This window comes from Equus asinus, chromosome X (genome assembly GCF_041296235.1).
Source record: "Equus asinus isolate D_3611 breed Donkey chromosome X, EquAss-T2T_v2, whole genome shotgun sequence".
Classification (NCBI taxonomy): Eukaryota; Metazoa; Chordata; class Mammalia; order Perissodactyla; family Equidae; genus Equus; species Equus asinus.
The window spans coordinates 95926160-95939247 of NC_091820.1; the positions used below are offsets into that span (position 1 = coordinate 95926160).

The window sequence follows — 13088 nt, forward strand, 5'->3', positions numbered from 1 at the left end:
GGTCCTTAAGGGTATTATGCTGAGTGAAATTATTCAGCGGGAGAAAGTCAAATACCTTACGATCTCACTCATAAGTAGAAGATAAAAACAATGAGAAAGAAAGACATAGCAATGGAGAGTGGATTGGTAGTTCCCTTTGATCATTATATGTTGCCCCTCTTTGTCTCTCTTTACCTGCCTTATCTTGTAATCTACTTTTTCTGATATAAGCATTGCAACACCTGCTTTCTTTTGTTTGCCACTAGCTGGGAGTATCATCTTCCACCCCTTCACTCTGAGCCTGTATTTGTCATTGGAGCTGAGATGTGTTTCCTGGAGGCAACAAATTATTGGATCTTGTTCTTTACTCCATCTTTCCGCTCTGTGTCTTTTTACTGGAGAGTTTGATCCTTTTACGTTGAGGGTGATTATTGATGTATGAGGACTTAATGCTGTCATTCTGTCACTCGTTCTCTGGTTTTCCTGCATTTCCTTTGTTTCTTGTCCTGTGTGTTTTGGTGTACCCATTGATTTCTGCAGTTTCTTATTCTGTGTTTCTTAGTTTTTTCCTTATTTACTTTTTGTGTCTCTGTTCTGCTTTTTAGTTAAGTGGCTACCCTGAAGTTTGTATTCAGAATGTCGTGCATACCATAGTCCATCTTCTGATGCCTTCTTATTTCCTTACTCTCAACTGATTCAGTTCCTTTCCTCCTCCCCTCCTAAGTTAGAATTCCCCTATCTTATTTCAATTTGTGTTGTGAGTTGGTGATTAAAGTGACAAGGTTGTCTTTGTTTTTGGTGTTTTCCTTCCCTTTATCCTAATGCTATAGTTGAATATTTGCTATCCTATTCTGATTCTATGTGTCTCCCTACTCTGTGTTTTGTGACCCCTTTCTCCCTTTTTTTCTGTTTTCAGGTATGAGGACCTTCTTGAGAATTTCTTGTGGGGGAGGGGGGGTCTCATGGCAATGAAGTCCCATAGCTTTTGTTTGTCTGGGAAAGTTTTAATTTCTCCCTCATATCTGAAGGATATTTTTGCTGGATAGAGTATTCTTGGCTGAAGATTTTTATCTTTTAAAGTTTTGAATATGTCATTCCATTCTCTCCTAGCTTGTAAGGTTTCTGCAGAGAAATCTGCTGAAAGTCGGAGAGAGGTTCCTTTGTAGGTTATTTTCTTCTGCCTTGCTGCCCTGAGTATTCTTTCTTTGTCGTTCATTTTTGCCAGTTTTACTACTATATGCCTGGCAGTAAGTCTTTTTACATTGATAAATCTAGGAGGGCTGAAAGCTTCCTCCACACATATTTCTCTCTGATTCCCTAGATTTGGGAAGTTCTCTGCTATTATTTCTTTGAGCATGCTTTCTGCTCCATTTTCTTCTCTTCACCTTCTGGGAATACCTGTAATTCTTATGTTGCATTTCCTCATTGAGTCAGATATTTCTCAGAGACTTTCTTCATTTCTTTTCAGTCTCAGTTCTCTCTCCTCCTCTGTCTGGAGCAATTCAAGATGTCTGTCTTCGATGGTGCTGACTTGCTCCTCTATGGCGTCCACATCAGCATTCAGCGAATCTGTATCTTGTTTTATCGCTTCTGTTTTGTCTTTCATCTCTAGTATTTCTGATTGATTCTTCTTTACAGTTTCAATCTCTTTTGTGAAGTAGCTCCTGAACTCATTGAATTGTTTCTCTGTATTCACTTTTACCTCATTGAGTTTTTTGACGATAGCTCTTCTGAATTCATTGTCGTTTAGTTTACTCATTTCTGAGTCTTCAGGACAGAATTCTGTGTATTTGTTTTCTCTCTGGTCTGGAGTTTTGATGAACCGCTTGATGCTGGAGCTACGTGTTTTTCCCATTGTGATATTATGTGGTTGCCATTACAGCCTATCGCCACTGGGTGGGGGTCGAGAGTCGTATATTTTGAGCCCCCCCTCCCTTCAGGTGAGATGGCGTGGCACAGCGTGGGTGAGGGGAGGGGGCCATTTTCTCTAGCAGGCAGTGCCCGGTTTCTGGATCAGCTCGCCCTGTCTGGTCTGGTCTCCTGGCTTCCTGGCTTGATGAGGTCACCCCACATGAAGGCTTTTGCCCAATAGAGGGCTTCCCTCTAGGCTGCAAGGGCGCTAGGGAGTCCTGGGTGATCCTACGGTCACACAACCCATCCCCCACTCCTTCCCTCATGGATCCTCCCGCGGCAGCAATCCCAGTCTTTAGAGGAGGGAGAAAAGTTCTCTCTTACCCCATTCCAGCTCCTCCGAGGGGGATTCCAGCCTCTCTGCCCTCCGTCGTTTGGCTGCTGTGACTCTCTGAGGATTCCTGTGCTATTACGATATTTCCTGTTGGAATGTGGCTGCTCCTTTTTGTTATATGTTAGAGGGGAGAGAGTCCCAGGAAAGCTCACTCCACCATGATGCTGACATCACCCTTCACTGTTGTATTTTTTAAGAGGAAAAGGGCTAAGCTTTCTGGTTTGCAAGAACAAGGAACAAGTTTAAAAGGGGAAGATTATGAATTCAGTTTCAGCTTGCTGAGTTTATGGTCCATGTAAAACTTTTAAGATGGGTGCACGTTACCAAAAAGAAAAATCCTTTCCTGGGTTTCAAGACTGAAGGGAAAAGATCACCTAGTTCAAAAGTCTAAGTCTATGGACTAAAGGCACACGTTTAGGTAGGGTGCAGAACCAAGGCTAGGACTCAGGGGCTAAACCCCTAGTTCATGGTTCTTCCTACTGCAGGAGGAGAGCTTTTCTGGAACCATGAGGTACCCTTCTGAGAAGATTTGGCCAATGCCTTCGTATCCGAGACTAAACTCAGTTTATTCAACTCTGCTCATGTTTAAACACAGCTCCTGGCTTGTCAATCTAATGGTCTTTGATGATCTTAAATGCTGTTTGGGATTTAGGAGATTATGATCCTATATCAGTTCTCATGGTAAAGAGCAATTTGCTCATTTAACCTTCTTATAGTCTGGAAGGCAGGTTCGTGGACACAGTGTACAAAGCTTTTTGGGACCATCTGAAAGAGCAGCTATTGAGTACTCCCCCTGACTTCACGTGTGCTCTTAAACTTCTAAAAGAAGTTAAGGAGGTGAGTAACCAACCTCCCGTTTGTAGATGGTGTTTCTGGGCATCTCAGACCTTTGGGTTCTTGATGGCTACCAATATCCTAAGTAGCATACTTCCTTTCTGAACATGGCCCACTCCTTAAATAGATAATATGGAGAAGCTTCCGTTTTATTTGTATGAGAAGAAGCTTGAAAGTTGGGATCTTGTTATAACAACATGGTTTATCATTCAATTAAATATTTTCACTGAATCCTCACTATGTTTCATGTGTTTCAGAAGCACATAGATGCATAAGAGAGCCCTTGCCCACAAGGAACTTATACTTTCGAGTCAAAAGGCTGTTTTAAGTGACCCTTAATGGTTGCTTTTCCTATTTCATCATTTCCCTTTGAAGTAAAAGTCTAAAGATGTCCTTATCCCTTATTAAGCTTGTCTCGTCACCTTGTGGTGGTGTCTTTTATATTTTATATATTGTTTTAATTTTATGTTTTTATATCCTCCACTTCCTTTATCACACTCTTGTTTTTATTCATACCTTTATCTCATTCTGCTCAGAAAATAATACGGCACTACTGTTATTACTGATTCCAATGAAGCCTTGAATTATATTTGGCCCCTAAACCGAGAGAGATAATAAATATTCTCTGTAAGAAATTTAGAGACCTAGTTTCTGGACCCCCAGAAAGACACAGGCTGGGATACCTTTGTCTTAAGAGGGTTGTTTATTGGGGAATGTTTGAGGTTCTAAACAGCTTGGCTCTATTGATTTTCTTTTCTGGGAAGATCTTGCTATCACTGCTATTACCACGCCAGAACCGCCTAAGAAATGAGGTGGAAGAAGCTCTGGACATGGATCTCCTCAAGCAGGAAGCAGAACATGGGGCCCTGGATGTCCCTCATCTCTCTAACTACATTCTTAATTTGATGGCCCTGCTATGTGCACCAGCCCGAGATGAAGCAGTGCGCAAACTAAAGAGCATAACAGATCCTGTGCAGTTACTGAGGTGAGAAACTAAATGTACTGTCCCTGAAATCTGCCTTAGACATGGTGCCAAAAAACTCGGGGCCAGATACTGTGTTAGAGCCCCTGCCTTGTCTAGCTCTTCTGTGCTGAAAAACTGACTAATACCTCTTTTCTTCCTCCCTGGACTAGTGGCTTTTATTTTCTGAGGACAGTCTCTCAGGGCCTGTCTGATGATCTTTAGGTCATTTGGACCCCTATTAAGAAATGCTGTTAAGACATTAGAGCACAGTAATTCTTTCTTCTAGAGATTCCAAACAGCCCTTTTCCAGATGTTCTCCTACGTGTCCTAACTCAAACCCTGTGAGGGGACATGAATGAGGATTATCTCTGTTTCCCAGTTAGAAGAACCAAGACCCAGAAAGGTAAAGTGATATGCCCAATGATTTAGAAATTCAATCACCATCATTCCAACTACCTACAGATAGTTGTTGGGACTTTGGTCATTTTTCCTTCCACTGACTACCCTTTTTGCTGAGAAGACAGAGTGGCTACGGTGGAAAGAGCTCTGGACTGGTAACTAAAAAGGCAGATGATGTCTCTGTCCGTAGCTTTGCCAGCAGCTCACTCTGTGGCCTTGGGTCCCTGGCTACTGTGTCTTTATTTGTAAATCGAAGTAGGGTTGTTGTTTTTAAGGCCCCTTTTCACTCTAAAGTCAACAATTTTAGGACTCCTCGCTTGGCTTCCACCCCTCTGCACCAGATTTCCTTTCATAGTGTAAATATTTGATTTCCCTCTATGACAGGGGTATCTTCCATGTTCTGGGCCTGATGAAAATGGACATGGTAAACTATACCATCCGGAGTCTTCGACCTTACCTGAAGGAACATTCCGTCCAGTATGAACGAGCTAAATTCCAGGAGCTCCTCGACAGGCAGCCCAGTAGGTTTAAAATTTAAAGGCAGGAGAGGGAAGATTTGACCTTGGATCTGCCTTCTTACAGTGATAGAGTATTTTGTATTTTCTGCTTAGAAAATTTCTTCCTTGGGTAAGGGATAGGGAGAAGGAGCGTTTCTCTAAGACAGAAAGACCTAGAAAATCACTTCTTTATTGACCTAGAGAGTATCTTAAAGCCTTCCTCTTGGAGTCTTGGAGTTTGAAGATACTCACATGTTCCCTTCTATGTCATAGATCTCCTTGAATGCACCACAAAATGGCTAACCAAAGCAGCAGCAGACATCACTCCACCATCTTCGAGTTCTCCTGACTCTCCCGGCTCCTCCACTATGGCCTGTGCACTTCCAAATTGGGCAGCTGACAACTCGGAGCTCCCCAGTCCCACAATGGTGCTATACCAGGGTTACCTGAACCTTCTTCTCTCGGATTCTGACAATGAAGAATTCCCTGAGGTAGGAATGTGTGTTAGAGCATTGCCTTTTGGTTTTGTTTTCAACAACTTCACTAGAACCCTTTTCTCCTGGCAACCTGCTCTTCTGTGCTTCACCAGACTTTGCTGATGGACAGAATCCGGCTGCAGGAGATGGAGTCCCAGTTGCGCCAGTTAACCATCCTGACCTCAGTCTTGCTAGTGGCCAGAAGTTTCTCTGGTAATGTTTTATTCAACTCACCTGAATTTGTGGATAAACTGAAATGCATAACCAAGGCCCTGACAGAGGAATTTAACTCCAGGTAAGCTTCATAGATCTTTCTTAAAGTTGAAACTAGTATGTGGTCTTTGGCACACAAGCAGGTAATGTAGTATGGCTTCTACTTCATCACAAACCACACAAAGGACTTTGGGAACGATCTGCAAAGATTGCTGATGTCTTGTGATAAGTTCTATTGAGGCTTGGGATAGAAAAAATAAAACTTCTTTCCAAAGAGCAGAGTGTGGCTAGTTTGCTACAAACGATTCATTATGTTTGCTAAGAATGGGTCCTTATGTACTTGAATGGGTGACTGATTTGTGTATGTATAACTGGAAAGTGATCTGTTGGTCGGTAACCGATTGATCATTCGCTGTATGCAGGGCACCACAACCAAAGTAAAAAGAGGATTTAGAAGTCCAAGTCTCAATGTATTTTCAATTTAATTGGCAAGGTAGGAAAAAAAGCCATGGAAAATACCCAAGGAAATCTTAAAACAATATTTAGATCAAATTTCTGGGACTAAAGAGTACTGAATGGGTCCAAGGATGGAGCTGAACCCTTGTCCAGTTTGTCTTGTGTTCTTTGAAGCAGAATATAGTACTGTATGCACGAATTAGCTGGAACCTTGAGGGTAGCTATGAAGGTATTTCACCTACACACTGGGTCCTGTTGTTTAATCCTGGTGGGGAGCTGAAATTCGCCTTTGAGTGGATCTGGCTTCTGCTCCGGGGCTCTCTGGCTTTGCCCTTCTGCCAGGGCCACTTTGCTTTCTGTCCTTCATTTCCAGGCCTGAAGAGGCTATGCTGAGTGTGAGTGAACAAGTGTCTCTGGAAATCCAACAAGGCCTCAAAAGCATGGGTCTCTCTGCCCTGAGCAGCAAAAACACAGCATCTCTTACAGGCCAACTCCAGAACATCGCCAAGAAGGAGAACCGTGTTCGTACCATCGTTGGTAAGAGTCTCATGATGGTGGTGGGGAGGGATGGCAAGAATTTGGAGGGTGCGCAGGTAGCCTCAACCCTGAAAGTCAGTTACAGAACCATTTAAAAATGGAAAAGCAGGACCATTGGGAAAATGTTTTGGCTTTAGTTTCCTTATCTATAGCGTGCAGGGTTGAAGTAGATTTCTTCCAGTTTGAAGAGTGAATGTATGGTTTTAAGGTGGATCTGCAGCTAGGATATATAACTTGCAGGTGTGAGATACTGTCCCACCAACCCTACTGAGTCACCCCTGATCATTCTCTACTTGTAGTCCAAGACCTATGTTGGGAAACCCTGTCTCTATGCCATGCTTTAAGTTACCACGCAGGCCCCTACTCCTCTCCAAGGAACTGATGCTGTCTTAGACTGTAGAACATGTTCCATGCTGGAGGGGAAGCAGTGAACTTGGCCAGCTTGCTTCTAACTTTTGCATCTTAACATGGTCAGATTTGGGTGTGTGGGCCTGAACTTGGCATACTGGCTGCAATGTGTGCCCTTGGAATTTCAGGTACAGTGTCTAGGATCCTCTTGTTAGGTCAGATGCACACCAGGAGCTCACTTGGAGCCACGTAATCTTATGAACAGCCAGAAATTTGCTAGCTCAACATCTTTTGATCGTGCACTGTCTTTGGGAGCTTGACAGCATTCGCTCTTCCAAAACACAAGGAACAAATCTCATTTATACGATTTACCCAAATGAGTGGGTTGGTCAGTGAGTATCTCAGTTAACTTAAACTTTGATGAGCAGAGAGTGCAAAGGGCAATGTGAATTTCTCCTGAAACCTCTTTGATCTTCCTCTTTTCATTGTTTTTGCTTGCTCACAGATCAGCGGATCCGTTTGTTTCTCAAATGCTGTTTGGTCCGTGGCATGCAGGAATCTCTGCTAGACTTCCCTGGAGGCCTTATTCTCATCAAGGGGGAGTTGGCAGACCTGGGCTGGAAGTTTGTCAATCTGATGCGTCACAATCAGCAGGTATTTAGCCCCTACTATGCTGAAATCCTAAAAAATATCATCCCTCCGGCTCAGGCAGGAGAAACAGAAGTGGAATGTCTCTGATAATGCTGGACCCCAGCTGTGGCAACAAGGACCCAAGAGAGAGGGCCCAGCCTGTTCCTGGGATGACGTCACCTATGGCCAGCAGAGCAACCAGTCCTCTTCCTAACTACAGCCAGAACACATGGCTTCAGCGTTCAAGCATGTAAACACCAACTGGCCCAATCCCCTTCGTTAATAAACTTCTGAGCTGCAAGCAAACCTCAGTTCCTTCTGTGCTGCAACTGAATCCAGCTTCTGTGGCATTATCCTTAACTAGCTGTGAAGCCCGTGAGCCCTCAGTTTTCACTTCCCTGGCTGATCATTCTTCAGTATTCTGGCTTGGGCAGGCATCAAGTGCTAGCATTATTTTCCCCAATGGAAAATCATTTCCGTGAGGCCTATAAAAACTTTGTAGTGTTACCCAGAGTGTGAGCATGAGGGCTTCTGGAAGTCAGAAATTCAATGAGTTATAGATCAAGAGAAGACACAGAATCCAACTTCCTGTACCAAATCTTTCCGTAATTTTGGAGGATGCAGCAGTAGTAAGAGCCCCCATCTCCTTTTCTGGTGTGTGGCATAAACAGTATGAAAACTGGGGACCGGATGAAAGTCCACATTGTCTGCTAACAAGCACTGAGTTGAGAACAGTTCTCAGCCTCCATGGGATTGTTTTCCCTCTCCCTCTCAAGTGATCTTGGGGGTCAGGGTTGGAGTCCCTGATAGTGACACCAAATCCGAGCCGTTAGGTCAGTGGCCGACTCATGTCAAGTTCATCCTTGGTCCTGTTCTATAGCTGAACGATTCTCTGTTTTCATATTTCTAGGTTTAGAGCATCCCGTGATTCTTGACAGAAGTTATGTAGGTGTTCAAGGGTGGGGCAGCCACCATACTTCTTCCCACTTGCAGTCTGGAATTCTAACTGCCAGATTATGATTTTCAGCTCTGTCGGCATCACGAATGACAGATGTTCTGGGTACACGAGAACCTGGGCTTGTTTTCTGAGACTGTAGAGATTCTTCCACTCCTTCTCAAGCCAACTGCAATAGACCAACCGCAACCTAAGAAATTAGGGAAAATGTCAGTTTGGATTTGAACTTGTTTGGAATGGACAGGAGAAAAGAGAAATTTACTTAAGGAATATTATAACTGGGTGAAAAAAAAATGTCCTCACCATTTCAGGGGATGAGAAGAGCTAAGTATAATTTACTTAACCCAAGAAGAGTAACAGATCGGATTTGAGTTTCCTTTGTCCCAGGACAATTTCTTTAGAGGGTGGATCCCAGGTGGTTGACACAGCTAGGTGAATAGAGTGATACTTTTACTTTGGCCGGATGTAGGGTACACAGAGAAACTGGGGAATGGATCATTCAAGGGTTTTAATCTTGTGATTTAGATAGTTTCAGGAAAGAGACCAAGGCTGGTGAATGTGGTGTATTGAATAAACAGGCAGCGAAATTTGTCTAGTTGAATTTTCTAATCTGATTGCCAATATTAACACAATTTTTTTTTTAATCTTAATTTTGGAAGCCTGATTATCTTATAGAAAAATGTGCTCTGAAGGAACCCCTGTGGAGATGACTGAGCAGGTGGTGGATACAGACATTGGACGAAATGAAAATTTACTTTCTACTTTATAATTGAAGTTTGGCATGATTGATTTCTTCGAGATTCTGAGTTGGCTCTCTATCTCCACATAGAGACGATAGTGATGAGGATTTTTAGGCTGCTTAATTTTAAAACGGTTTATGATGAGGATTTTTAGGCTGGTTACTTTTAAAACTGCAGATGAGAAGCAGGCTCCGAGGACTGGAATTTTGCTTGCCCTTTTGAGAGACATTTGCGTTTGTGAAGGAAGGGGGGATGACCTTGTAGGGACCTGAAATTGGCTACCCCAGGATGTGTCTCTTTGGCATCGGGACTGTTTGGGGCTGATTGCTTTTGATAACAGGGACAGGGAAGGAGGCTCTGGGGAATGGAACTTGCCCTTGTTGGGACACATTTACATTTGTAAGGTAAATATCTGTAAAAGGTGCCTCCCTCTCTGTACCAGGAAGAAGAAGAGAGATGACCTGATCCCTAGAAACTCTTAATGGGGAAGGCAAGAACTTAAGTTGGTTGCTGTCTGGCAAGCTCATGTAACTGACTTAGGGTGGTGGCTTCTGACCTTTACTTAATCTGATTTGATTCTTGTCTAAAAGTCATGGGATCACCCAACGACCAGACCCCACCTGCACTGATACCATTTTAACTTTTTTTCATGTTCTTTCCTTTGTCTTGTAAAGAAATGATTCACATACCCATGCCTTATAAAATTAGCCCTAACCCTCAACTCGGGGCAGCAGCAGGAGCTCTGACTGCCCGTGGGTCCTGTCCCCACGCAGCAGCTCTGCCTGCCCATGGGTCCTGTCCCCATGCCAGCGGGGGCAGTAGCAGCAGCGGCAGCAGGAGCTCTGACTGCCCGTGGGTCCTGTCCCCATGCTATTCTATTCTCTAAATAAAAGAGCACTACTGCCAGATCTTGAGAGTCCAAGAAATCTTTCTTTCGACTCCTCGGCTCACCGACCCCGCATCAGATAGGAATCTTAATCCTAAACAAGGAAAAGCAGCTCCATTCAGTCCTGCTCACCGTTTAGGGGGAAAAAAAGAATATATATAAATTGGTAGTACATGCACATGATTAAAAAAGATATATGGTGAAAAGTCAGTTTCTTCCCTACCCCTATGTCTCATTTCCCTACCCAGAGGAAAGCAGTGTTGCCAGATTTTTGTGTATCCTTCCAAAGATATTCTATGCAAACGCAAGGACGTATTATAATAATAGATAATGTTTATGAGCACATGTGTGCCAGGCACTCTTTTAATCTCTCTCTCTATATGATTTCATTTATTCCTCCACAGTTTATCTCCAGTGTTAGTGCACTGTGGCACAAGAAGCTCTAATTGGGAGTTAAACCTGTTTTCTGTTTGTCTTCTCTGGCTGAGTAAGGGAAAATCTTTTCACTTTTCTGGGATTTTATTTTTCATCTGTAAAATTGTGTATTGGAATAAATCAGTGATTTTACTGTTTAATCCTGTCCAGTCATTTTTTTAAAAAATGAAATATTTCCATAAGGCCATGAGTGAGATAAAAACTGAACAGCTTCGGTTAAAGCAGAGCGGGAACAAGTAGTTTTGAGGATTGTTTGAAAACCACTGGACTAGATGATCTCTAAAGATACCTCTGTTGTTTTCTTATGGCTGCTGTAACAAATGGCCTCAAACTTGGTGGCTTAAAACAACCTGCTTTTATTCTCTTGTAGTCCTGGAAGTCAAGTTCAAAATCACCTTTACTGGGTCAAAACAAAGGTATTGGCAGGGCCACCCTCCCTCTGGCAGCTCTAGGGGAAAATTGGTTGACTTGCCTTTTCTACTTCGAGTGCTGCATTCTTGTATTCCTTGGCTCCTCCATCCTCCAAACCAGCAGCATAGCTTCTTGCTTCAGTCATTGTGTTGCCTTTTTCTTCTGCGTGAAATCTCCCTCTCCCTTCCTCTTAATAAGAACACTTATTATTTCATTTACTGCCCACCAGGATAATCTCCCCTTCTCAAGACCCTTAACCTAATCCCATCTGCAAAGTCCTTTTTGCCAAGTAAGATTACATTCACAGGTTCCAGGGACCAGGACATGAATATCCTTGGAGGCCATTTGTCAGCTTACTATAGTCTGCCTTCTGACCCCCAAGGATTTATATCCATCCTACACGCAAAATACACTCACCCCGTCTCAATAGTCCCCAAATCTCAACACGTGGCATATCAATTCAAGCCCAAAATCTCATCTGTAAATCATTTTATCAGGTCTGCAAGAAACCGGGTAGGATCCTCCCTGGGGCAGAATTTCTCTCCATAAGTAGACCTGTGGACTAGAAAAAAATTAGTTCCTCCCAAATTGCAGTGGTGGAATAAGCAAAGGATAATAGTTACTGACATTCCCACTGCAAATGGGAGAAAATGAAGAAAAGAGTTTCAGCTCCAAGTAATCTTGAAATCCAACCAGGCAAATTCCATTAGGCTTCAAGGCCTGGGAATAATCCTCTGTGGCTGGAGGTTTTGCCCTCTGCACCTGAGGCTCCACCCTTTACACCCAAGACTCTGTCCGCAGAGTCACCCTCCATTTTTCTTGGAGGATGGTGAATGTTTGCGGCTGAGTACTTTTATCAGCCTGTGTCCTACCTGTAGAATTTTAGGAGTCCCACAGCCGCCTTTTATTTGATTTTCTCTCTGTCTCATTCACTTGAAGTTGGCAGTGTTCCTGCTGATAGAACATTCTCGAAATGCTTGTGAGTCTACTGTGTATGAGTCAAGGACCCCATTTGACTGGAGGATCTTTCACAGATCTTTCCCGGATAATCCTATCTCTATTCCTGGATTCTGCTGAGATGCTCGAGGGGATCCATGAGTCACATGTTTAATCTCCTCAAAGAGCCCTCTGTGTGAGTGAATATTCTGATCTTTTCATCCTCCCGAAGCTCTAGCAAAAGGGTGTCCAGCCACACCCTTGGCTTTCCCTTTAGGGCATACTGTATCTCTTGATTTTAGCATCTTTTGTAATCTGAATAGGCTGAAAATTTCCCAAATTATGAAGTCTGGTTCCTTTATGTCTAACAGTTCTTTCCTCAAATTATGTCTTTCCTCTTGTCTTTTTACTAAAAGCAGCAAGAAGAAATCAAGCCACACCTTCAGCAGTTTTACTTGGAATCCTCCTCAAATAAATTATCAAGTTCATCCCTTACAAGTTCTGCTTTCTACACAAATATCGGACACAACTGAGCTAAGCTTTCTACCACTTTATAACAAGTTGACCCTTTCCTCTAGTTTCCAAAAACATATTCCCTGTTTCCTTCTGAGCCCTCACCAGCAGTGCCTTTAACATCCATACTTCTACCAAAAGTCTGTGACAATTGAGGTATTCTCTAAAATGATGCAGGCTTTCTCTGCTGTGCAAGTCAATCCCTCCTGTTATATTTTTCACTGAGATATACTTCACAAACATAAAATTCTCCATTTTGAAACATACAATTCAAAGGTCATCAGTATAGTCATTATGTTGTACAATCATCACCACAATCTAATTCAAGAACATCTCCATTATCCTGAAGAGAAACCCGGTACCTATTAGCTGTCAGTCCCAATTCCCTGTTGCCCTCATCCTTGGCAACTACTAATCTGCATTTGCAGGGGCTCCTCTGTGAGCTGTGTTCCCTATGGCCCCATCGTGGCTTAGCCCTGGGATAAGCCTAGCAAGCAAAGGGAGTACAGCACTGTGGCTGACAATTGTCTATCTTATGCTGGAGTGGCAGTTGTCTTCCCAAGGCAAGAAACTCAGCAGTGGGGTAAGTAGTTAGAGGACAGTTTATCTGAAAGGCAAGCTGTCTGGAAGTGTG

At 43.1% G+C, this 13088-nt stretch overlaps 1 protein-coding gene across 1 annotated transcript; it reads left to right on the forward strand.

Moving 5' to 3' along the window:
- The first annotated feature begins 2930 nt into the window (after positions 1-2930).
- LOC139042678 (T-complex protein 11-like X-linked protein 2) lies at positions 2931-10645 on the forward strand. The gene is made up of 7 exons (XM_070502412.1): positions 2931-3061; positions 3823-4043; positions 4806-4942; positions 5192-5409; positions 5508-5689; positions 6437-6600; positions 7454-10645. Exons 2-7 carry the CDS (start codon positions 3889-3891, stop codon positions 7684-7686), a joined length of 1089 nt encoding a protein of 362 aa, XP_070358513.1. The 5' UTR covers positions 2931-3061; positions 3823-3888; the 3' UTR covers positions 7687-10645.
- Positions 10646-13088: the final 2443 nt, after the last annotated feature.

What these genes read in the sequence shown, in the direction of transcription:
- LOC139042678 (XM_070502412.1), top strand. Translation starts at nt 3,889, where the DNA reads ATGGATCTCCTCAAGCAGGAAGCAGAACATGGGGCCCTGGATGTCCCT. An exon ending in GATCCTGTGCAGTTACTGAG is followed by an intron (nt 4,044 to 4,805) that starts GTGAGAAACTAA and finishes CCTCTATGACAG; the next exon opens with GGGTATCTTCCATGTTCTGG. An exon ending in CCGTGTTCGTACCATCGTTG is followed by an intron (nt 6,601 to 7,453) that starts GTAAGAGTCTCA and finishes GCTTGCTCACAG; the next exon opens with ATCAGCGGATCCGTTTGTTT.